The 25,384-nt window shown below is 40.1% G+C and overlaps 2 protein-coding genes across 2 annotated transcripts; both read left to right on the forward strand.

The window, feature by feature from the left end:
* Positions 1 to 1,778: 1,778 nt before the first annotated feature.
* Positions 1,779 to 14,957, forward strand: rhoab (ras homolog gene family, member Ab). The gene is made up of 5 exons (XM_044351088.1): positions 1,779 to 1,910; positions 8,611 to 8,768; positions 10,411 to 10,531; positions 11,398 to 11,528; positions 12,043 to 14,957. Exons 2-5 carry the CDS (start codon positions 8,613 to 8,615, stop codon positions 12,214 to 12,216), a joined length of 582 nt encoding a protein of 193 aa, XP_044207023.1. The 5' UTR covers positions 1,779 to 1,910; positions 8,611 to 8,612; the 3' UTR covers positions 12,217 to 14,957.
* A 6,627-nt stretch (positions 14,958 to 21,584) lies between these two features.
* LOC122982259 lies at positions 21,585 to 23,309 on the forward strand. Its single transcript, XM_044351444.1, has 3 exons — positions 21,585 to 21,768; positions 22,544 to 23,188; positions 23,298 to 23,309. Exons 1-3 carry the CDS (start codon positions 21,739 to 21,741, stop codon positions 23,307 to 23,309), a joined length of 687 nt encoding a protein of 228 aa, XP_044207379.1. The 5' UTR covers positions 21,585 to 21,738.
* Positions 23,310 to 25,384: the final 2,075 nt, after the last annotated feature.

The following is a 25,384-nucleotide window of genomic DNA, read 5'->3' on the forward strand; positions in this document are numbered from 1 at the left end:
CCTGTACTCTCAAACCTAATGATATACAGCATGTTGCACCAGGAAGTGCCACAATATTATGCCACGACACAAAATAACTCAAAATTAAGAGGTTGGAAAGAGTACCGGAATATCCTTCTAAAGTCAAAGTTGACCTTAATGCTAATAAAAACTACAAAGGTAGCTATTTTGAGGACTATTCTGACTATGGTTACAATAAAAATATATAAATTACTACCACCCTGCTGCAATACACTGGTGCAAAAGTGGTGACCATAATAAAATAGACTCATATTAAACCTTAACTAAATGAAATGTCATCCTGATTGTGCTGTAACAAAATAAACAGTAGGTTACTCTAATTAATTCTCTATTTTCACTCTATTTTTGCATTTCCAAAGGTAATGCAGTGCGATACTATATCAAAAAGTGAAGGTGACATTACTGATTATACTATAAAAACGACCAAATTACATACCTTAATACCTTTTAGTGAGATTGTTTTGTTAATTGCTGTTTCCAAGGTCAAGAATGAAATTTCAGTCTCAATTTTTAAGCCAACATGGACGACAAGTCCTTAAAGTGCTCATAGAAACAGAAATTTGACAGCACCATGACAACTGGGCAAAGCCCATCTGCTGAGGAATATAATGTGATATGATTGAAAGCTCCAGAAAGAATCAAGAAGACACTTTTAATCTCATCTACTCAGTTACAGCATCAGCAGTGCTCAGAGTGTCTGTCCACCCTCACAAATGGTCCAATTACAGCCGGGTGATTTGCTTCTATTCTCTTTATTCTCAAACTCTCTGTCTTTTAAACATGTATTACATTGTTTTTATTATTTATTACATTATTACATTTGATTGCATGACATTTAAGATTAAGATTACATTACATTTATATTAAAGACTCCTCTAATTCTCTGAATTTGGTTAGTTACCCAAACTGACCGCCAGGTGGGGCAGTGAGTACAAACTACTGCTGTGATAGTTTCCTCCACTGACTCAGTGAGAGAAAGTTACAGTCATCAGTGGTGGTAAAGCTCAGTAATGGGCTCAGTTAACTCAGATTAAGGGTGTAATACAAAAGGTTCAAAGTTATTTACATTCTCCATAGGGGCATAATCCCTCTGCATTTAATTTATGTTGTGTCCATTACTGTGAATACTCGTTACCATCCCTTCTTTTCAGCCAGAAGCTAAAATTAGTGCATTAGTTGTTTATATACTGGGAACCAGTAGTGGTAGCTGAGATACAAGGCGACACAAATAGACCAGTGACTCATTTTGGGTCCCAGTTAGTGGTTTTAGAAACACTGATTTAGATTACAGGTAGAATTATAAACCCAAATTATTGCATATCTGTTTTGATATTTTAAAAACATAATCCTAATCCTTTAGCGTTAAATTTAAAACATGTTAATCCCCTGAAAGTACGGAGCTAAGGGGGGAATTAGGGGAAATACTCTCAGTTTTCACAAATAAAATAAAGGTTTCACAAATCTGAAACTGTGTTTTAATGACTGGAGTCTCCTTGGTAGTCTAGTCCAGATTTGACAGGTTGAAGTATAGTGGTTTTTGATCTAGACCTGGTCTAATGTGGTTTGGGTGGGGAAAAAGCAGTGAAATTGCCTTTTTCTGTGTGTCTGTTTCCATGAGCAAAACAGAGGTTTCACTTTGCTGCGATGTGTAACTGACTTTGCAGCCTGCAGTAGACACACCATGGCACCTCGTGCCCGCGCAGGTGTGGCTCTCACGCTCGTGCCCGCCCACCCAGCTACATACTACAAACCCCGGCTGCGCGCTCCCGTGAAGTAATTCATTGTATCAGATTGAGACGGGAGGAAGCAGCGAGAGACTCGACTGGTCGGCGAAGCGACTCTGCCCGTGAAACACAGAAAACTCCGACTGCTAGCCACATAAACTGCAGGTAAACTACTTTCTGGAATACCACACGATTATAAAATGCTACTTAGCTTTATATTGTTCAATTTTAAAGCGGACAGGATTGTTTTTTAAAGTTGTCCGGAGCTGTGAGAGGCCGTGCTAACAAAGCTAGCGAGGCTAGCTAACGGTAGCTAAGTTAGCTTTTCCCCTAACCGACCTCAATATCGACGCCGCTTCCGCACTTGCCACACAGTTGTGCGGCGGACAAAGCTGCTTTATTCTGAATATTTGAAGTCCTGTGACCGAAACGCCATAGCTAGACTGTACCCAGAGCTGTTACTCAACTGTGGAAACTAAAGTAGTGATTGTAAACTAAACCGTGAAGACTGGCCTGGATTGGCGAAAAAGCCGTAGCCAAACAATGAGGCTGTTTTCCTGACTTGCCTCGGCTGACCAGGCGGCTCATCGACGTTTCACCGTCACTTCACGAAAGGCTACGAGAGGTGGATGTTAATTTACTGGTAGCATGTTAAACACTTTAAGGGTGAAGTGAACCGCCGGTGTACTTTATTTAAACACTAAAAATGCATGTCATTTCGCACTGTATGATTTAGAACATGTCAGTGACAATAGATAATCATTCAGCACACAGCCTCTACTTGGTGGGGGATTATAAGTTTTATGCATTTCTAATAATAGTTTTTGTTATAGCCAATCTTCTCCCCCGAGAAGTCATAGGTGTATTGTATGTGGGTGTCGCCTGGTGTTTAGTTTGGACTGGGGCCACCCTCCCATTCTTCCACTGCGGACACACTAGCCATCTGTTGCCTCTGTGATGACGCCATCTTTCTGGTGACCCACCCAGTGGCTAGCTGGTTTAAAAACAGTGTTGGGCTAGACACTGGAGCTCTCACAGGCAAGACACACAACTTTTCCTCAACGTTGTCAATGGTGGCTAATAGTTGTAAAATAGTTGACGTCCTGCGGCTGGGTGATCCTGACGAAATCATCAGGGTGTTTGGTTATTGATGATGTGTCAGTATTCTGGGTGTGAGGTGTTGCTTTCATACAGTGGTTAATCTAAGCTAGGAGCTTAATATGGTCTTGGAGAAAAAAGAATAACGTATATGTCAAGTTGGCAGAAGCATTTCTTGTTCATTTCACCCAGACCAAAATCTCATCACTAATAACTAAAGCATTAGACAATATTGAAATCTAGAAGCACAGCATTAATCTGTTTGACATCCATGCCTGGTTCTACACAAGGACCTTTTGCAAGCTGACTCATGCAAACATAAACATATTATTGCAAATGGACCATATTTAGACAGGTGCTCAGTCAAATCTTGTTGTAATTGTAATATTTTCCTATTGTATTTTCTTGTCTCATGTAGAGAAGCGTTTATAAGACATTGTAGCTCCTTTTGCAGCATCCGGAGAGGGGAGGGGAGGGGGTGAGGGGGCGAGGCAGGTTTCACACACTGTCACCCTTGGAGCTGTTAACTAAAATCACATCCTTTCCTCCATCATAACGGAGGCAGATGACAGTGACTGATCAATATCTAATTTCATCAAAGGGCTGGTTAATAAATTTGAAAAAAACGGTCATGGATTCCTTTGCAATACATGCGTCAGTATTTGTATGATAACAAATAAAAGCTCAAGATTTACTAAAGTACATGGATTATCCATATCATGCTGTTTTTGTTATCTAGAGGTTTGTACTAAAAAAGATAGTTACATTTTGTTAATTGTCAGAGCTTCGAATCCACTACAATTTAATTGTGTCACAGCTGAATTTTGTCTCTCTCTTCCAAAAGGATTATATTTAAAACGTTATCAGCGGTATGTATCAGCAGTGTTTTCCGGTGCAGCAGCTACTCGTCATAGTCCTAATGGTCCATTTATTTGAGCTATTTAAATCTTTTTTGTTTTGACTAGGTCTCAATACAGAAGCATATTTATTAACAAGGATCTGTTTATTGAGCTTCAAAGTTGACATTAATGATTGTAGAGGTGGTTTGAATGGATCTTGGCAGCAGATTCAGTGATTCAATTAGGAATATGGTCAGTCTGGTTAAGATCTTTGACATGTTCTTGACCACAGGCATGTTGTTGCTGCCGTCTACAACACGTAGGTTGAACAGATTGTCGCATTTCTCCAACAACCCTAATAGAGAGCACAGATCATCAGTCTCCACAATGGAGATATTTTGCATATTGTATTTTTCATGAATGCGTGTGCCTCACACAGTGGTTAAAATAATAATAAAAAACAATAATAATATGCTGTTCCTGACACAGTAATGGATTAATTCAGAATTTCACCGCCCACACAAACGCATGTCAGGTGGCAGAAGAAAAACACCTGCCAGGTTTATGTCAGGCGCTGAAATATTCATCAGCCGGCAGTCGTTACCCATCATTAAGCAGGAGCTAATCTCCACCTTAAGACCTCTCGGGGTATTTCCTGGTATAAACACACACATGTGTTTAGATGCAACTGTTGCCTCTGTGTGGTTTTCTAAAGGACAGGCGGATGAATCATCGAGCACACAGTATCCGTTTTAATAATACATCTAAAGCTGTGTCATATAAGGAAACGATGCAGAATGAATGGTGTTTCACTTAACTCATGATTTGATCAGCAAAAACACCACAGAATGGTTTTGTGTTGGATGGAGACTGGTTTGCGTGGACACATGAGTGGGTTTGACTGATTGTCTGTTGAGTTTGATAGGGTGACAGTTGACATGATTTATCATGTTGGATATTGGACCATCCCCAAGGTAGAGACTCGATTGAAAGACGAGGCCTATCGTGCATTGTCTTTGTTTAAAAATTGTGTAGGTTGTGTGGGTTATTCAGATAACTAGCTAAAGCGGATTGGAAGAGCTGCTTTGTCAAAATAAGAACATCAGTTTTTTTTGTTCTTTTTTCATAAAGGAGCACAATCAGTGCTGGTTCATGACTCTGGACCCAGAAAGCGAATCACAAAATTGTCAAGAAGCCTTTCCAGTCGTCCTCCTCCGACAGTGTTTATCACAGGAGTGTTCCCTTTCACTCTATCTATCCCTCTCTGTTAATTTGATCCTGTCGGGGTTATCCGCTGTCTCTCTCCTTATCTGCTGTTTGTCTGTCTCTTTTAATTTTATCTCATGGTCTCTTGTTGGCTAATATGCATTATGGGGTAGAGATGTGTACGTTCGGCCCCGTCGTTATCTACCAAGATTATAATCCATGGACATGGTTGTCCACAGGCTGGAGTTGGTGGTTCATCTCTATGTGAACCACTTCCAGTGTTAGTCAAACCATCTGGGCTGTCTGGCAGATTCAGTATGACTAACATGTTAGCAACAGCCGCATAATGCTGTGTGGGTAATTGTTAATGTGTGTGTGCGTGTGCTGATTAGGTGCAGCTCATGGTTTTACTTTTGAGGAATTATTTTACTACGTAGGTTTTAGATCGGCTTCCTATGCATCAAAACGTTGATGGATCCCAATCCAGTTTCTCCCAGAATGTTGAATTTTTTTCTTCCAAGGTTCGCCTTTTATATACTTAAAACCTGTAAGACAAATTCTTAGTTTCATTATGATTTTAATTAATTGTAAGATGCAAGTGTCAATTAATAGTTAGATCAATAATGAATACTAACAAAATACTGTCAGAACTGGTTTTATTTTGTGGCTACACCTGCTGAAATATCCTTTGGGTGAGATATTAAACCTGTTCATTCATCCTTGAGTGTCTCACCAGGTGGCTTACACCACAACCAAGCATTAAAAAATTAAAAAGCATGTATAAGATCAAATTATGAGAACAAAAAGATACTTATGGACACTACTTCACCGTTATTGATGTAACTCTTATGCGGTTTTGTTGTAATATCCCTTTTCTGTGGAATGGTTTCATTGTGTTTTCCGACTATGCAGGAATAATGAATCATCACAAGTTGTTCATGACTCCGTTTGATTAGTTCAAAATTATGGACCACTGCCTGTTAACCACCTCATTATTATCATACCACCATTACATTTGCACCAGAGCATGTGCTGTGTTTCCACTATTGTTTATTCTCCTGTTCTTTTGAAAGGAGGAGTTCAGACACAACAGTCTCCACCGCTAATGGAGATTTTCCTGTTGTGTTGCATTTTTTAATTGTCATTGTGTCCCTGTTGATGTGTTTTGTCTAGATTATTCCCCTGTTAAGTGTTTTCCTGCATCTTGTTCTTGGCGAGGAAAAGGTTTACATACTAACATGTATCAACTGTTACTGACATTTATACCTATAAGCCTCCTTAAATTATTACCAGACTCCTGTTAGCTGTTATCAGCTCTAAAGAAACAATTAGCGGCTTTAATGACTTGCTTAAAGGCACCAAGGCAGCATTTGTTGAAAGGAGGACACATTGATATTTACCCATTTTATCCGCTGGTCAAATGATTCAAACATTGACCATACATCTGCCTCTAGGCTACAGCTGCCCCCATTTCTGTCTTTTCCTTTCTCCTCAAGTCATAGAGGGAATGGTCTAATATTTTTTGACACGGCTGTCCTACTTAGAGCGTCCGTCTACCATTTATAGGATGCTTGTAGCACCTCACATTGCTTTGGTGCATTTCAGGGTCAGAAATTAATGGGACTCGGACCAAAAATGCTCTGAAATTGAAAGTCAGTTTTATCAGGGGGCAATAAATGACTATAACATTAGAGTACTTTTGTCTTTATTTCAACCAACTCATTTTCATTAGCAAAGGACACAACCGGAAGCTGCAGACAGTTTTCAACAGCTGAATATGTCAGTCGCATACAAACTGCTGTATGGACAAAAAATAAAACAAAAAAACTCAAGAGGAAGGAAGAGGGGCTGGTTGGGGCCAGAGACGATCGTCTTATGCAAGGCATGCCGGTTTCTAGACATAGAAAGTTTTGAAACAGATTTTAGCAGTGCAAGAATATTTTTTTGGCAATGTGCCATCAATCGACTTATTCAATGATACGGCCCCTCAAAATAACCCCAGATCACTGATCAAATGGACAACAAGCAAAAGTGACGCAGGGAATTGATCCTCTAATCCTGGCTGTCGTAGTGCCGTGTTACAGCTCTAGAAATGCTGCAGATCAAAACCGCATTTCAGCTGATGGATTCAAACCTGAGAGGTGTCGGGGAGTTTGCTCTCCACCACACCTCCAGCTGACTCACTGTGATGGAGATAGCAGGGCAGAGAGATGTGATTGACACTGGACGGTGCTGTGCCTTCCTGGATCAAGGGGAAAATAACCTCTCAGGGATACGATTTATTACCTTCTCTATGTGAGGTCCTGTTGTCCTTGTGTAGTTAGGAAGTACACAGTACATGTACTGTGTTATTTTCAAAGTTGTGTCTCTGCCGCAGCGTCACCATGACAAATGAGGTGCGTTTGATGTGTACTGGGTGAATAAAGTGATTGTGTTGGGACACAGTTCCTGTTCATGTCTGAAGGGAAATCGCTGTTTTCCTGTGTTTTGATCACACTGTGTTGTTGGTTTAACTTGACAGTGATTCTGGTTATTTTCAATAGTTTATGCACTGGTGAATAAGCTTTTTTGACTGAGAATTTAGTCATTTTTAAGTTTGTGGGTCCAATTCAGTAGAAAATCCATAACATTTGTCTCTAGTTCCTGTTTGACACTTTCTGTCGAATGTCATTTCTCAATACAGAGTCATCCAGGCTGCTCGCAGCCAATGACACAAGACTACATGTCACTAATTTGCCTTAACTTCCCTTTACTCAGTTAGGCAAGCTCTCACACCCACACTGAAACGTCTATTGAGTCTTTTACAGTCAGAAATGTATTACTGGAACCTCGGGTAAGTTTTACTTCCTGGTGGCTCACATTTTATAGTGCTGTGCTGTAATGACGCCTTTTAATGCCCTATGTTGTGCAAGGATGGATGGGAACCTACAGTGCACAGCTGTTTTGGGGATATTGATGTAATCATGACGCAGCAGCCTCTACCCACTTATTATCCTGATGTTGGCATGCTAAATCATCATAAATCATAACCAGACAGTTGACAATAGAATTTCATGTTTGGACAACAAGAGCCAACAGATCACCGCTCACACATACAGATCACCGCTCACACGTACAGATCACCGCTCACACGTACAGACACAAATGCATTACATGCTGCTCGCCTTTAGGATGTTTGTGTGGTTTCAGGTTTCCATTTACACATATTGTCCTCAATCTTTGTGGCTCACAAGCCCCCAAGTCAAAACAGATTGATGCGTCTTGTCAGGTTACTTGTGCAGTTATTAAATAAGCCTCATGGTTTGTGAGCTTTCCTTATTTCAAGGCATTACTCGTATATATGAAGACCATTATATTTCTGACTTGGATTTTTTTCAGATTGCATTAATCATCTCAAAACCCATAGAGACTCTGAACCTCAGGTGGAGATTCTCTGCTTTCCACCTACGTGGTTAAAAGTGTCAAGCACAGTGTTGCATCGCACGCCTGCACTATGCAACACCGCTCAACATATACTCTTCCCTTCATGCCTCAAATGTCACACATTACTTTCATATTTCCTTTTGCCGTTGGCTTAAAATTGACTAGTGAGTTAATTCACCACAAGAGAGAGTTTGTTGTGTTCTTCACAGATGTGGCTTTGGATTGTCAAATAGGCGATTCTCCTCAATGCCATGCCTTTCCTCTGATTCTTTGATCATAACCTTTACCTCCTCCCTCAGGGATGGCAGCCATCCGTAAGAAACTGGTGATAGTGGGGGATGGAGCTTGTGGAAAGACCTGCCTTCTGATTGTCTTCAGCAAGGACCAGTTCCCTGAGGTCTACGTCCCCACTGTGTTTGAGAACTACGTGGCTGACATAGAAGTGGACGGCAAACAGGTAAGAGATTTGCAGTGATTCTGTGTCACTATTTGTCTTTCCCCTTTAATGTCACGTCAGAGTAGACGTTCAATCACATTCCAAGCTGTTGTACCAACTAGCTGAGCGACTATTGTTCTTGGTAAGGAAATGTCATTTAGTGACTGCTACTTAGCTAAAACAAATAACGCACAAAGGATCAAATAAGTAATGAGAAGTCCAGAGAATTTGCACTTTTTCTTGAGATTATTGCAGAGTCTGCGTGGGTCTACTTACTGTCGCGTTTGTGTTATCAGGGCGGTTTTGTTTCGTGGGCGCGTAGTCATGCTCAAGGCTTAAATTCTTCTTTAAGGGACTAGTGTTCCTGAGGAAGTGTTGATAAGACTAGTTCACATCTTCCTTCACATTGCAGTACTCATCTGCTAAGTCTTATTCTACAGATAGTTTCGGTTGAGCCCAGTCAAAAGCTGTTAAATGAAATGTCAAAATATTTTCCATTATTCTGATAACTCCTGGGTGTTAAGTCTGTATTTTACTCTAAATGCAATCAATTGTTATGCTAAGTCACACTAAGCAAGGCTCCAGTTATTGATTTTGTTTGGTAGCTGTGTGTGCACATCCATCCATATATGGTTTAGGTAAACACATTGATCGTAGTGTCATTAAAGGTTTAGGATTGAATCCAGTGTAATTCACAAATTAGAGTCGTATATCAAACTCCTTGTGACTTTTAGGTTCACGATGTACTGTATGTGTGCTGCTCTCTGCCCAACTCATCTTTCACAAACCCACATGTCCTGACCTCATTCTGGGTTAATAGGATTCTGGCTCATTGAGTCTTTATTAGCTTGTTGATTTTGTGATCCGCTGTGCTGCTGCGGAGGAGTCGACCACCATTGGCCAAATCTTGCCAATAAACGAGTAATTGACACATAAATTGCTTTTTGCGGTTAATTGTCTGCTGATAATATAATTGTGTGTTTGTGTGTGTGTGTCTGTATTTATATGAATTTTAAAATGAGCTCTTCAAAACCTAAACAGAGTAGTTCAGTTTGTGAATGAAGTGATACCTGATAAGTTTAGATTTACCAGGTCAAAAACTGCCAAAATGTAGGGATTCAACTAAGCATAAAAGTAAGATTTTAACCCCATATTCATTCACTAAAAAGTAGTTTGCACACTCAAATCCATTTAGATGTTTTATTCGGCTCAGTGTGCAAAATCTGTCTTCATTCAAATTCTATTTAAAAGTGAATAAATAAAAGGAAATTCTATACTTGTATTTTGATCATAATATAAGACCACTTCAAGGTAGCCAAACATTTTACCACCATCACAGAGACACACCACCTACAATTCATAATGGTTCATTCTTTGCTTTTCACCTCATACTCCTTAAATTCTTTATTATGATGCATTAAATTCAGATCGGAGTCTGTTCAGGTCCTCGTTTATTATCTCCTTTATTTGTTGAGTGAGCTGCCTTCAACATGAAAGTTCTGTTGATTAATATTAACTTCTGTCCTTCTCTTTTTCTTTTTTCTTCCTCTTTTCTCCGTACTCCCTTTGTCTCTGTGTCTGTGTCTGTGTCTGTGTCTGTGTCTGTGTCTGTGTGTGTGTGTGTGTGTGTGTGTGTGTGTGTGTGTGTGTGTGTGTGTGTCAGGTGGAGCTGGCTCTCTGGGACACAGCAGGTCAGGAGGACTACGACAGGCTGAGACCTCTCTCCTATCCAGACACTGACGTCATTCTCATGTGCTTCTCCATAGACAGCCCTGACAGCTTGGGTGAGTACACACCACAAACACACACCTACACATTCATGCATGACGTAAACCGCCACAGCTCGGCCTCTCCCATGTCACTCCCCCACCTTTCCGTTCTCATTAGAAGTTTTCTTCGAGGTCTGCAGGTTCTGTGTTCGTCCTGTGGTGACTCTTATTACCATTTGTAGAGGAACTGCTTACATTTGCACACTCACGTATACACCAGCACACTCTGAGATAAATCATATGGCATGCAGTGAAACTACAAGTCACGCGTTTCCTCTCATTATGATTATGAACAGCACTTTCCTGGTCATATGGAAATGGCTTTCCATAAAATACGGTGATAAAAGCTGCAGATAATTAAAGTGCCAGACATTAATGAAACAAGATTAAATGAGAGGAAAATGTCAGCTACTATTGTCATAAAACAAAGGCTTATTGTACTAAAGCTCTCATTTATAACTACACGGCCATTCTTCAGAAACTACATTCCTGTTTTAAACAGCATTTTTGCTGACCAAGTAAGACAGGTTTTTCTTTTTTTTTAAACCTTGATGCTCAGTGGAGATATGGAAGCTATTCTTTGTGTTTTTTCTGTCTGTGTTCAGAAGCAAGATTATCTTTGCAGTGACTCACATGTCGGTCTTCCTCGCTTCCTCCGATTTAACTCTGTTAACTGGTCTCCTGTTGCTACAATGTTTATCCCGTTGCTTGAAAAATGGAAATATAGTTAAGAGTCATCACTTACTGTAATGGGCCCTGCAGTGAATCATAGTCTGACAATCAACATTAGTTAAGAGATACACACACAAAATGATATGTAGGTGTTTGTCCAGTGATTATTGATCTATTCTCTCCCTCTCTGGTCCTTCTTTCTTTCACAGAAAACATTCCAGAGAAGTGGACCCCAGAGGTCAAACACTTCTGTCCCAACGTTCCCATCATCCTGGTAGGAAACAAGAAAGACCTGCGCAACGACGAGCACACACGCCGAGAGCTGGCCAAGATGAAGCAGGTACCTGAATTACTCCCTTTTGCTTGTGTTTAGACATGTTCATTTAATAGAGATTTATCAGTATTTTGGGTGTTCTGCTGACAAGGGCCATTTGTGACTAAATACCATTTTAGATGTATGTTTTGTTAAAACCATTCATGAGGCATTAAAACTGTCAAACAACTACAACAGAAAAAATAAAGTGGGTACAAGGTGTATTTTGTGTATATTACACAATTTCAATACTTTGACAATTTCCATGTTTACCAAGACAAAACAGGCAAATGCACGACTCTGTTTCTTATGCACACAGATGGGCATAAAATTCCAGCTTGTAGTTCAACCCTCCAGCATTTCATCGATGCATCTCGACTTTAAAATAGCTTTCCCCTCGTTCAGCCGTATCTACCATTAATGACTCGGAACAAAGCAGCTTTCATTTGTATTTATACTAGTAGTTATCTTGCATCATACACAAATGTTCAAGAGTACAGCGAGTACGTTCCTAAACCAAAGTCTTCTCTCCATCCAATAGGAGCCAGTGAAGTCGGAGGAGGGCAGGGACATGGCAGGCCGGATTGCAGCATTCGGCTACATGGAGTGCTCTGCTAAGACCAAGGACGGCGTGCGAGAGGTGTTCGAGATGGCCACCAGGGCAGCGCTCCAGGCCCGCCGTGGAAAGAAGAGCAATAAATGTGTACTGCTGTAATATGGCAGACATATTTGGACTGTTTTTACCCTGGGCTACTGTATCCGGGGCTAGGGCTCGGGAGGGACAGAGGGATTACTAGATGGGAGAGGGAGGGAGGGGAAGCAAAGAGTGCAGTAAACGACTACCGCTGTAAAATGGCTGTTTGTTGGACTGAATTTACCCTGGGACTTGGGTTTGGGAAGCTTTGATGGAGAGGGACGGGTGGGTGGAAGGATGGATGGGGGAGGAGGGAGCACAGTAAATGACTACCGCTGTAAAACATCGGGCTCTTTAGCTGTGGGCTAAAGCAAGCCACTTAACACTGATACAGATCATTAGGGATCCTGGACCTTTCTAAATATCTATCTGACTGGTAAAACCGATAAAGTTGCTGGTAAATTATGGGATGTTTTGGGTGACTGTTCAGTTTGGAAAACAAAGGTTTAGTGTCCTGCCTGGATGACTTGACAGAAGGACAGGGGCAAACAGTAAATAAGTACCACTATTAATGGCTTGTCCCTGGTATTATGGCTCGTGCGGTGTGTAGTGGGACAGGTGAAGGGATGGGAAGAGTGAAGTGCAGTACTTGGGTTCTGTACTGTATAGTACTGTATACACCAAACCAGGGCAAAGCTTTCAGTTTTCATGGTTCTACAGCTTATTTGTTGTAAGCTGTAGTTACGTCGGCAGGTTATCTGAACAGCTCCAAAAGTAGACAAATCACCAGTAAATTGTGTTAATCAAGTGCTCCTTAAAATGGTGCTTTAGACAGGTTTGAGGTCGATCAGCTTGCAGTTCAAATTAAGAGCATTTAAAAAAAAAAATGTGTATTTGTGTTTTAAAATAAGGCATTTAGAAAAGTTGAATCCAGTGTTAAAGAAGTGGTCAGGTGCTGTCAGGTGCTCAGGTCTTATGTGGTGTATTATCAGAGAGCTGCGTGCTCACATGTCCTGCTCAGTGCCATTTAGTCTCTCACTGTGGCTAATCCTGTGCTTACAGACTCACAGTGACAAACACATTGAGCCCTGCTCTTACAGAGATGATCTGTTCCAATCACCTAATACTGAATGCTCTATATTATTATAAAAACTACAGCTACTAGTGTACAGTTTGAATCGAAAGACAATTGCCCTCAGTGATGTTTTAAAGTAAAACCACTTACTGTGCATAATCATCTGATCTGTTATACAAAGCGGCTCCAGTCACCACCTGTATTCCAGCAGCTGCTTCCAATATTAGTTATCTTACCACAGCAGTGTTGCAGGGGGCAGCGTAAACTTACTTCCATAGGAAGGAGCAGCATTGTGACATCCTCAATGGCCGCGCAAGACATTCAAATGATCCACCTGCTGGTGAATCTTTACTGTGGTTGGTTTGTCTACTTTAGGAGGTGATCAGTTATCACCTGAAGGTTCTTTTAAAAGTTCATTCATCAAAGAATCAGTGGAAGCAGCAGGTGAACTGTGATCACAGCAGCTTCCTGCCCTGCACAGTACAACCTGACCAAACTCTTCCTACGGCTCAGCTCCCATCCCTTCCTGTTCCACATCACTGACTGCTGGTGCTCATCTTCCCCTGGTTTGAGACCAGGACAAAGATAAAGGAGAGGAGAGTATTGTGTTTACATGCACACCACTGATCTCCTTATTTTGTGTGTGTGTGTAGGCATGTGTAAAGGTCAAATGTACAATAACCAGAACTAGTTCATGTTTGAGGAAAATAAAGGTGCCTGGGATGTTATCCACCATATTTAGACATGTCTGCCTTTAACTGGTTAACTGTTGGTACCTGCCATCTGCATAAACAGTTAAATTTAGAAAGACAAACATGACACGTGTGACATGACCTTTTTATCCAGAATACTGTGCACGTAAATACCAGAATTGTCAGGTTGGGCAGCCTGATAGATTTTGGAGTACTACATGCAGGTCATCTGCATCACTAACTAGCAGAGTGAGAACCTGCATTATGGTGGAAATGTTTTCATCTGGGGTATTTTTGTCTGCTCTATCAGGGTTTTTGATTCTAAAAACGGTAAGAGTGGCCAGTCATTTATCAGCCACCAGCCTTTCCTGACTCTTCTGTGTTTTACTGCCAGATTCAGGCTCTCTTGACAGTGTTTGACCCTCCTGTTCTTCTTCCTGGCCAACAGGGAGGACCCTGTTCCAGAAACCTAGTCTTGTGTTGTTGTTTTTACACTTTATTTCCTTGCTTTTTAAAAGAAAAATGTCATAAATATGTTGTCTATCAGTATTTAAAAATAGGAGGTGGAAGACTAGGGGACTGCTAATGTGTCGTTGCTTTAGTTTATTCTTCTTTTGTGCTTTTTTCTGATGATTTACTGTTGTGGTTTCGACCCATCAATCATCCCTGCCAAATGCTGTTGTTAGGCAGTCAGGAGAAAGGCTGGCCTCTCGGCTGCCTGTCTAGAGCGTCGCTAGGACCACATGCGCTGGCTCTTTTTCTGTTTGTTTGTTTTGAACACAAACTTGGCTGAAATGACTAAAGGAAAAAAAAAAAACTTAGTCTCCTTATTATGTACAAAATCATTTTTATTTCTTGTTTTTATTGTATTTTTAAATCATAATTTGGATGCTGAAGCAGTCATGTTAACAAAGGAACAGGAAAACCAAGCTGTATGCAAAGTCTGTAAATATGAAATGTGGGTTTGTTCATACTAGACTATACACACGCACAGGACTGGAAATTGTATTTGTAAACTAGCTTTGGTTTGTGTAATAAATTACTTTCTATAACAACCAGCTGCTATTCATTGTGGTCTCAGGTGGGACGGAGAGGGAGCTCTTGAGTTCAATCAATACACATTAAGTATGAATGGAGTGACGCATTAGAGGGTTTATGAAGTGGTGTCTCACGATCATAATCCTCTCTGGAGACAGTCTGGATATGACACAAGTGTATAACACATGGCATGACAAATGAAAGAAAAGGAGAAGAATTATCTAAAAAAAAAACTTGAGGGGAAGAGAAACTATGATGTCACTGGTTGTGAGAATTGTATTTCTTGTTGGTGACTTGAGCTGAGAACCACATCAAGAGCCACATATAAGCTTCACATAAACGCTTAAATCCATTTTTGCACGAAATGACTGTGTGGACATTGAAAGCACATTTGAAGAGGATCTTTTAACAGCCAGTATGAACAGGAGGAATGATTACAACAAGGAAAACCTCTTTCAGCGTTCATATGATCACCTGACTTGTTTTAAGACACTTGAACCTGTCCTTGAAGAAGCTACACCCCTAAATCCCAAATGTACAACCCATTTCACTGTCAAGTATTCAAAAACATCAACATATTTAGGATACATGGGTTCTGTTGAACGGTATGTGGCAACAACCATCTATAATAGTAACCAGTGAGACATGTAGCAATGAGTTTTAAATCCTTATGGTGCCAAGATACAGACCAAAGAAGCAATAAAATCTCACTACAGAACATATTGATTGGCTGAGAATCCAACACAGTCTGTTCTGATCATATAAAACCAAGGAGAGCAAGCACAGTGACACCCTGAATGTCACCCAAACCCCCAAGATAGATTTTTAGATTTGAGCTAAATATCAAAGCACCACATCAACAGACCTCTTTTACCACAACTACTTCACACATGTGACCGACTGTGGGGCTGTCAGCTGTTTCTTTGTGAACTGTGTGTTTTAATTAGAATCTGTTATTGAACTTAACCGAGACAAAAACAACAGGATGTTGGCAGAATTAACTACATTTATCAAAAGCATTTTGTCTTGGTAACTGGGGCTGAGGTGAAGTTAAAACACTGAAAAGTTTCGATCTCGAAAGCACATCAGTAGTTGTGTTTAAAGTGAGACTGTGTGACTCTTGAAAGATGAAGTAACACGATTCTATTCTCAAAGATGAAAAGCTGAATTCATTAAGAGTAAAACACACTATTCTTCATTTCAGTAGACTCGGGGGGGGGGTTTGGTATGACTGAATGAGTTTGCTGACTTCCTGACTCTTGTCGACTTGTGTTACCGTTATTCACCATAATTAAGTGTGTCACAAACAAACATTTAAATGTTTTCTTTATCACCGAAGTAAAACGAAAAGTAAACACAGTTACCCCGCCAGACATGAATTGAAATTCAATGTGTCATCCTCGTAATTGCAGCTTGTGTAGTCTCGCTTCAAAGAAAGACAAACAATTTCTCATTCACTTTCCTCCAATCACCATACCAGACTTTTTATAAAACCCAGACAGGACACCGATCATTAGGACGATTGCTGCTTGAAGAGCAGAAAGCAGCGTCACAACCGATCAGAGAGATTTTTTTTACCAGCGGCTTCACACACTGAGGCCTGTGCTGCAGAGAGAGAGAGAGAGAGGGTGAGAGAGCGGAGTGTGTGGGATGCAGAGGTGAACCAATATCAGCCTGTGTGGGATGATGCTGGATGTTTTGGAGTAATATCCAGGAGCCCGCGAGCGTGTGTGCGGAGAGTTAGTGGAGCTACTCCTGTAACCAACAATAAAAAGGTGGTAGTTGTGTAAGTCAGCGCAGAGGAGCGGAGGAGCGGAAATCCAAGAATAAAACAGATTAAATCCATGTGCATTAACTTTCTCATGTAGAAACTACACTTTTACAGTTCTGATGTGGAACAGATGGCAGGAAAAAAAAATCTGTTTCTGTTTTTGAAAACTGAAACTAAATGAATCAGTTTATTTTTGATGCCTTGTAAGCATCGAGGACAACAAGATGGGAATGAGAATGAAGTAAAACACTAAATATAATAACACCAAACCTCAAGGGGGTATTTCAAACAAGAGAGGAAAGCATGTAGACACAAATACACCTATTTTATCTCCACTGTGCAGGCATATTTACTATTACTATCAGATATCAGAAATAATATATGCAAGGATGAGGTTCAACAGCTTTTTTAAACCACTTAAATCCTTTGTTTCCCTCTTTCCTCCCTCTCCTGCTTTCATTCCCTCCACCGATCACAGGTCAAACTCTAGTTTCCAGCTTATTACATCAGAGAGGTGCCTGCAGTGACCTTTGGCAGCTTATATAGGAGACTAGTGTTGTATGGTAGGAGGAGGAAGAGGAGGAAGAGGTGGGGGGGCTAAACAGATATACAAAATGGATGGATGGATAGTAGGAGGAAGCCTCCAATGTTGGATTACAAGAGGCGCAGTGGGTAGATGTGAGAGGACACAAGAAGTCAGCTTGTGCTTCTCTGACTGAAAAAGTCTCCCTTCGAATAAGACAGTACTTTCTACTCTTACTGTAATACTGCCGTCAAACTGCATTTCTACTGTACAGTGGATTAGGAGGGAAGTCTGAAATCCATAGCAAACAGAGCTGACACCTGAAATGACAGGTGTTTATCCTCTTCAGTAAAGCCACACGGCACACAGCATGGCAAGGCAGCAGTAGGCAATTGGATTTTCACAGTAGGAAACGGCTGCAGTCTCCGAGAGATTTGTGTCATATGGGGGAAGATTGAAGATGTGGAAGCTTCCTCTTTTGAACATTTGTAGCATTTTTTATCACCCGTGTAGAGCAGCAGCATACTGCTTACAAGCGGCTCACACTGCTGCCATCCATAATTACCCCAACTAATGTCAAAATTATTCATGAACAAATGCTACTAGCTATCTCCTTTTCTACAGTTAATGACTCAAAGATTGTGCTCTGAATTATAAAAGACCTTAACACGGAGGACGACTTGTCGTAAACACAGCGGTGTGAGGCAGCATTTATATTTAAGGATCGTTACAATGAATTTAAGGCTTATTATGTGCTCACTGCAACTTCAATGCTCTGCGAGGGGAAATGACTGAGGCCTCTTGAGAGATATTCAGACCGAAACCAAAGAGTCAGAAAGGAAGGAAGGAAGTTCGTCACTGCCTACTCCACCCAAAACGCGGGCACCATGAAACACGAAGCTCTGCCTCTGGTGCAACACTTTGAGAGGAATGAGCTGGAGGGAGGCTGCTGCTGTCTGTGTCTCCCTCTCTCTCTCTCTCTATGAGTGTGTATGTGTGTGTGTTTCTCCCTCTCCCTCTCCCTCTCCCTCTCTCTCTCTCTCTCTCTCTCTCCCTCTCTGCTCCTCCGGCTGCCGGCCTGAGAGGAGTGGAGCACATCGTGGTTCAACCGCCGGCTTTATATACCGCTCTATTTTTAGCCCCTTACGAGCCCAACTATTTTTAACCAATATGAGCTCATCGCCCGCCCGACTTGTCCAATGGGATGAGAGGGAGAAGGAGGGAGCTGTCCAATGGGAGGGAGGGAGAGGAGAGAGGAGGCGGGTTATACAAGAGCCTATTATCTGCAGTGACACAGCCAGCGAGCGACGGAGGCGGCAATAAGGCAGACATCTCACTCTGCCACTTTTCCAATGTACCACAAACTGTTGAATATAGTGAGCCAGAGTGCACCAGTTTAGAAGCTGTTTCACTATCTTCAACCAGACAATGTGGTTTTTTAAAAGAGGGAAACATGATAGTGAGGCTTTCTGTCTATATTAAGATAAATTAGCATGTTATGGCTTTTAGAATTTGAGTATGTTATCATTTGAATAATGATAAAACTACTGTTATTTTGTTAGCATTCAACAACATCAAATTATGTTTCCTGTCAGAGCAGATATAGTCAATCCTTCTGGGTTTCTGGCGAATCATGGCTTTCATATTTTTTCAGGATGGTCTCCTTTGTATGGTGGCCCTGAGATGCAAAACACAACAACATTTCAGAAAACATAACAACATTTTGGTAGAGACAACATTTCTTGGATGTGATTGGACAGGACCCAAGTCAATCCAGAGTTCAAACATTTGTATTTGGTTAATTGTTGTCCCTGCACTGATCAGTGAGGATCATTTAACTGATGAGATTCCCCATCCAGAAAACATTTATCAGACAATCATGTAAGGAAGAAAACAGGAGTCTGTTTTTTTTTTAAACTAAATATTTTATGTAAATTTTCTACCATAATTATAAAAGAATTATGATAATGATTATCCTTAATGTTTGTACGTACATAAACTTTAATTATGCCAAATGTGTTAACACCTTCTTTTTGAATTGCTTTTATTCTGTCCAATTAGAATACATTTACTTTTGGGGGGTCAGTCAAAATGTTTTCTATGAGTGAATGAGTGTCCTGACTGTGTTACTTATGTTCATCATGTCATTGACATCTGGGACTGTGTGACTTCAACTGATGCAGTGACAAATTTCTCCTCTGAGACAATAAACTTGCAGTTTAATTTTATATGAATGTATGAGTAAATCCTAAATACTATAGTAATCTGTTTCTTACTATTTCAAATCTCCCTGGGCAATATATAATAGCTGGCGACTTTAATTCAATTAATTCAGCTCAAATAACACTCACACCAGATTGAAGAAGACAATGCACTATTTTATTAAAGATTTAAATTTGTTGGATAAATGGAGACAGCTTTACCTACTTCAATAACTGGCAGGATAAACATTCTAAAAATGAACATACTCCCTAAATTTCTCTATTTATTCCAGGATATCCCCCTACAACCTCTTCTTCATCTTTATTTACTAGAATTAAGAAACTGTTTACCAACTTTATTTGGCAAAATAAATGTCCCAGATTACGTTTATCTTTATTATATCTACCATATGACTGAAGAGCAGCTCAACTGCGGTCCATCATGTTTTAATTTTCATCTGAAAGCCCTCCTGCTTGGATGGATTTGGAATCTTGTTCTGTTAAACCAAACTTACCATTGCATTTGTATTTGCATTCAGCAGATCGCAAATACCTAAGAAAAAATACAGATAACCCTGTTGTATCGAATATGATTAATGTTTGGTTTGACACTTGTAAATACTTGAACATTAATTCCTCCTGGTCACACTTCAGTCCCATATGGGATAATGTCAACGTTAAACCAGGGAAAAGAAATCCAGGATTTCGGGTATGGGCTGAAAAAGGGTTAAGGAAAGTGCAAGACATGTACAGGGAAGATGAAGTATTTATGTCCTTTGCAGAAATATCAATCAAATATGACCAAATAATCATTTTTTCAAATATCTTCAACTTAGGAGCTTTATGTCCTCATCTCAAAACCATTCATTAGATATACCTGTCATTTCCTCATTAGAGGTAGCAACCGTAGGACATTGTTATGGTAAAGGTTAATTTCATCTTTGTATGACTTGTTTGTGTCTGGGTCTGATGAATCCTCAGAATCTAAATTAAGATTATGGAAGAAAGATATAGATGACGAAATATGTTTAGAGGACTGGAGAGAGGCCTGTAAGAAGGTTCCTGATACTTGTGTCAAGTGTACTGAGGCAAGAAGGACATTGTACCACTGTGTATGGGAATGTGTGAAAGTGAAATTCTTTTGGCAAGATATTATTAATATGATTGATCAAATGTGATCAAAAACATTACCACTGGATCCTAAGCTTCTCGTTCTGGGTTTATATCCTACCAACCTAAACTTACAAAGTAAAGAGCTTACATTCGTAGACATACGTATATTACAAGCTAAATGTATAATTGCTATTAATTGGAAAAATGCTGATGGGCCAAGAATCGGAATGTGGATTAAAGAAATGGCGTCAAACATGTCAATGGAAAAGATAATGTACATTGTTAGACGTTAACAAAATGTCTTTATATTTGGAGACCTTTTATGTACTTCTTAAGACATGATGTTAATGTTGGTAATCTGCTTCAGCAGGAACAAACTCTGAGGGAGTAAGGTAGCATAACAATCTTGTACACAGACTTCAGGAACACACTTTACTTTATTTATTTTAATTTATGTGATTATTATTATTATTATTACTTTTTTTGTTTATTTGTTTGTTTGTATGTATGTATTCAGTTGAGAGGGATGGAGGATCGGGGGGGACAGGGTGAAAAATGTTTGCTATGTTCTATATAACTGCTACAATTTGATGTGTAATGCAAACTGAAAACCAATAAATATATTACTTACAACAAAAAGTAGACTGCTCCTCTCATATTTCCCACTGAAATGTTATTTTTTTCTCATAATATTAGGAGTTTATTCTCATAGAGCAATGAACCTTTTCAAAGCAATGATATTATTTCCTCAAAATCTCAAAACTATTATATTATTAAAATATTTTTTTCCCCTCATTGTGTCCCTAATACTCCGTTATCATTCAAAATGCCATGTTGGGCTGCAGTTGTGTTTTGTGTGCTTTTATTTTTTAAATAGAAAGCATCCAGTCTTGCATTTTATCATGAAAGGTTTAATCTGACCATGTCACATGACAATAAAAAGGTCTAATGATGACATCACATTCTGAACTCCAGTGATGACGCTGTCATGTGTCCTTTGAGATGTCATACGGAATGTTTACATCGTAAAGGACAAACTCAGCCTGTTGCAACTTGGACTCAAACAGAGAGACATCTCTCAGTACAAAGAGAGCGCCCACTGAAGAAACGACAGTTCAAGTAGTACGAAAACTGAACTAGCACATCTCCACAAGCAGCAAATATCGCTACACTATTTGTGTTAAAGCGTCATGCAGAAAAGCAACATGTCAAGAGTTGAGGTAAGAATTTTTCAGCAAGAAATGCTTTCAGGCAAACTTTTTTCAATTGCTATCTGCTTCATCTTTTATCTAAAGCTCAGACAAAAATCCTTGTGAATATTTCTTGACACAAGGGATTTTTAATAAACAACTCACGTTGCTAGCCTGATGTTCTATTATACATTTGTGTGTTGAGGATATTTAACTTCACTATTGAGTGAGTGTATTTAAGTGAAATACACAAACTATATTTTAGTGTACTTTGTCACAAGAATGTGGGTGTTTTGGTCAAGGCTTTGGCACATGCGTTTAATGTTTTGAGTGACTAATGGCCATTTGCAGCTTAAATGAAGTGCTGTGCTGTCATGTGATAATTACACTTAATATTTTGATCATTTTAATGGAAAGAGATAATGAAGTGATGGAAGAAAGTGTATCTTGAAAATCATTTACTTGTAGTTGTTAAGGCTTTAGATAAAATATGAAGACTTGAGAGAAATGCTCCATATACATATACTGTGCAGTGCATGTACATGCTGTTGTGAGAATAATGATTATCATTCAGGGCAGCAAATAAGAACAAGTATAAAGCCATTTCTCACATCCTGTTAGATATATTCAGATATATTTTCACTTACATTTTCTCTTAGGCCAATGAAAGAGATTTTTTTATGGCTACAGTACATTCAACTGTATTGATAAATATAATGATGAAAGACCTCTTTTGTCTTTTTGTATGTATCCAAAGTAAGGATGGGACAGTATTTTTACCTGCATGTACATTTCTGTCTTTCAGACACCTTTCCAAGTGCTGCACCAAGACTCTGCCAGTGGTCCAGACCATGTCAGCCAAGCTGAAACGGCGGAGCAGAACCAGCACACTCCCGGTAGAGTCCTGCAGGCCCTGCGGCGAGCCCTGTTGGACTCCAAAACAGTAAACCAGCAGTTGGCCGCAGAAAATTCTGCTCTGAAGGAGCAGATGGCCTGCAGAGAGATCGACTGGGAGCAGAAGTATCAGGAACTGCTGGATGAAAAAGCCATTTTGGTGAAGACGGCAAACAAAAATCACCAGCAGTTTGATGATCATTGCAGGAAGATGGACATGAAACTGAGAGGAAAGGAGGAGGAAGTCCACTCCCTTAAGAAAGATCTGCATCACCATAAAGCAGAGATCAGGAGGGTCATCAAGTATTGGCAGCAAGAATATGAAAAGATGACGGCCTTCTGGAAGAGCGAAAATGATAAGATATCAAAAGTCTGCCAGGAGGAAAAGGCAGAGCTGGAATGCTCATCCAACAAGACTGTCACTGAGTTGAAGGCAACATGGGAAAGCAAGTGGTCTCAACAGGAGAAGGTCCTCGCCGAACAAAAAACTGTGCAGGAGGACTTAGAGAGGAAGTTGAGCCAAGTCACCCATGAAAAGCAAGACCTGATCTCCGTAGTAAGGGAGAAAAAGAAGGCTCTTGTAGAGAATATGTTCCAGCTGAGCCAAAGAGAAGTAGCCAGCAAACAAAGTGAGGCAGCGTGGAGAAGAAAATATGAATCTCTAGAAGATGGATTGAAAACGGAGATGCAGAGACAAAGACAGCAACTGGAAGATGAGTGGCGCCATAAGGCCAGCCAGATGGAAGAGGAGATAAAGCTCCTGAATGAAGAAAATGCCCAACTTCAGGTACGTCACATCAGCTGATCATTTTGATTTGAATCATAACCTGTTGGATTTTGTTTCAGTTTGTTTGAGATTGAACCTTCGGACGCAGAAAACACTGAATTGTATGTTGTCTGTCTTTTCAGGAGCTGGCCAAGAAAACAGATAAAGAAAAGGCAAGAATGAAAAAGGAGGAAAAGAAGGCGCAGAAAGAAATAGAGAAGAGACTGAAGAGGGAGAGAAAAGAGGAGGAGGAGAGAATGAAGAAAGAAAAAGCAGAACATGAGAAGATGGAGAAGGAAAGATTGAAGAAAGCAAAGAAAGAGGAGGAGGAGAGGGAGAAGAAAGAGAAGAAGGAGAGGAAGGAGAGGGAAAAAAGAGAGAAAAAAGAAAAGAAAGAGGAGGAGAAGAAGGAGAAGAAGGAGAGGAAGGAGAGGGAAAAAAGAGAGAAGGAAAGGAGAGATGAGTGACATCCTTTCTCCCTTCCTAACTGCCCCCCTTCCCCAACCTCTTCTCTTTCACCCCTACCCGACAAACCATCCCAACCCCTCTACCCCTTTACCCCATAAACCTCTCCCATCTCTTTTCCTCCCGTCCAGACTCTCCCCCGTCTCCCTCTCTCAGGAAATTATCTCTCTCATCTCGTCTCATCCATCCATCCACCAATTCAGCCTATGTCACCCTCCTTCTCTCCTCTACAAGGGCAACACGGTGGTCCAGTAATTATGTTTGCAGCTTCACAGGAAGAAGAAGCCACTCAGCTTCTTCTTCCTGTGAAGCTTAATACTGTACTATCAATAAAAAATTAACAGAAAAGGTTTTCAATATCTATCTTATATGACTCTCTGTAAACTGATGATGACTCTTCATTTTCACCCTAACACAATGTAAAAGTAGTTGACACTATAAATTTAGATGACAATGAACTTTTGGTTTTGGTACTTGATTTGCCATTAATGCAGTTGCTCACAAATGTATTTTACACAGACTGAAGGAACACATTGTAGTGTCTGGAAATGTTTTGAACTGGTTTGCCTCTTATCTCTCTGACAGAGAGCTCTTTGCCACAAGTAATGATCATTTCTGATAACACTCTTAAATAATTTGTGGGGTTTCCCAGGGATCAGTGTTGGGGCCACTAATTTTTAATGTACATATGTTGTCTCAGAAGTAAACTTTAGGGGTCATGTGGGGTCATCGATTCTGCTTTTTATCATCTCAAAAATATGAAATGAATAAATTGAATACAACATCTCAACCCTAAATTATTTTTCAAATAATATATTTATTGTTTGTTGCCATGGTGAATACTGTTCAGCCTAGAGTCAACAGTAGCTTGAAACTTATACAGTATAAATGTCTCATGCATACATGCATAACTCCTGTTAAATTGCATATGTTTAATGATAACATTCCTGATACTTGTGTCAAGTGTAATGAGGCAAGAAGGACATTGTACCACTGTGTATGGGAATGTGTGAAAGTGAAATTCTTTTGGCAAGATATTATTAATGTAACCCAGTAGAGAATTGGGTCCAATTATATCTTTATTTTTCTATAGTTTCCTTATTTATCTCATTTTCATTTGTTAATCAATCTGTCAATCACTTATTTTACACACACACACAGTCCTTATTTGTCATATCAACTAGAGTAAACTTATGATTAATTAGAGGGAGTTAAGTCCCATCCTCTCTTCACACAGAAGTCAGTGAGTTGCAGTGCGGGTAAAACAGCAGCGGTCGGAGCGGATGAGAAATAGAGAGTTAGAACAGCGATTATTAACATATCCATGAGATAAAATACTCTTCTGAAGACGTCAGAGGTGTGCGAGGGTCCGTGAGCCAGGAGTAGTAGTACTTTTGGCATTATCGTCTTGGTGAGTTGCCGAGCTAATTAGCGCCAGCGCATGCTAACTGTATTAGCCACACTGTGAGTTAATGTGTGAGGTGGCAGAAAACGTGTCTGTGCTCCAGAAATGCTTGAACT

Source organism: Thunnus albacares, chromosome 5 (assembly GCF_914725855.1).
Source record: "Thunnus albacares chromosome 5, fThuAlb1.1, whole genome shotgun sequence".
In the NCBI taxonomy this organism is placed as follows: domain Eukaryota; kingdom Metazoa; phylum Chordata; class Actinopteri; order Scombriformes; family Scombridae; genus Thunnus; species Thunnus albacares.

Coding starts and splice junctions, on each gene's coding strand:
- LOC122982259 (XM_044351444.1), top strand. CDS start 21,739: ATGCAGAAAAGCAACATGTCAAGAGTTGAG. Junction 21,769..22,543: donor GCAACATGTCAAGAGTTGAG/GTAAGAATTTTT, acceptor TCTGTCTTTCAG/ACACCTTTCCAAGTGCTGCA.
- rhoab (XM_044351088.1), top strand. CDS start 8,613: ATGGCAGCCATCCGTAAGAAACTGGTGATAGTGGGGGATGGAGCTTGT. Junction 8,769..10,410: donor TAGAAGTGGACGGCAAACAG/GTAAGAGATTTG, acceptor TGTGTGTGTCAG/GTGGAGCTGGCTCTCTGGGA. Junction 10,532..11,397: donor AGACAGCCCTGACAGCTTGG/GTGAGTACACAC, acceptor TTTCTTTCACAG/AAAACATTCCAGAGAAGTGG.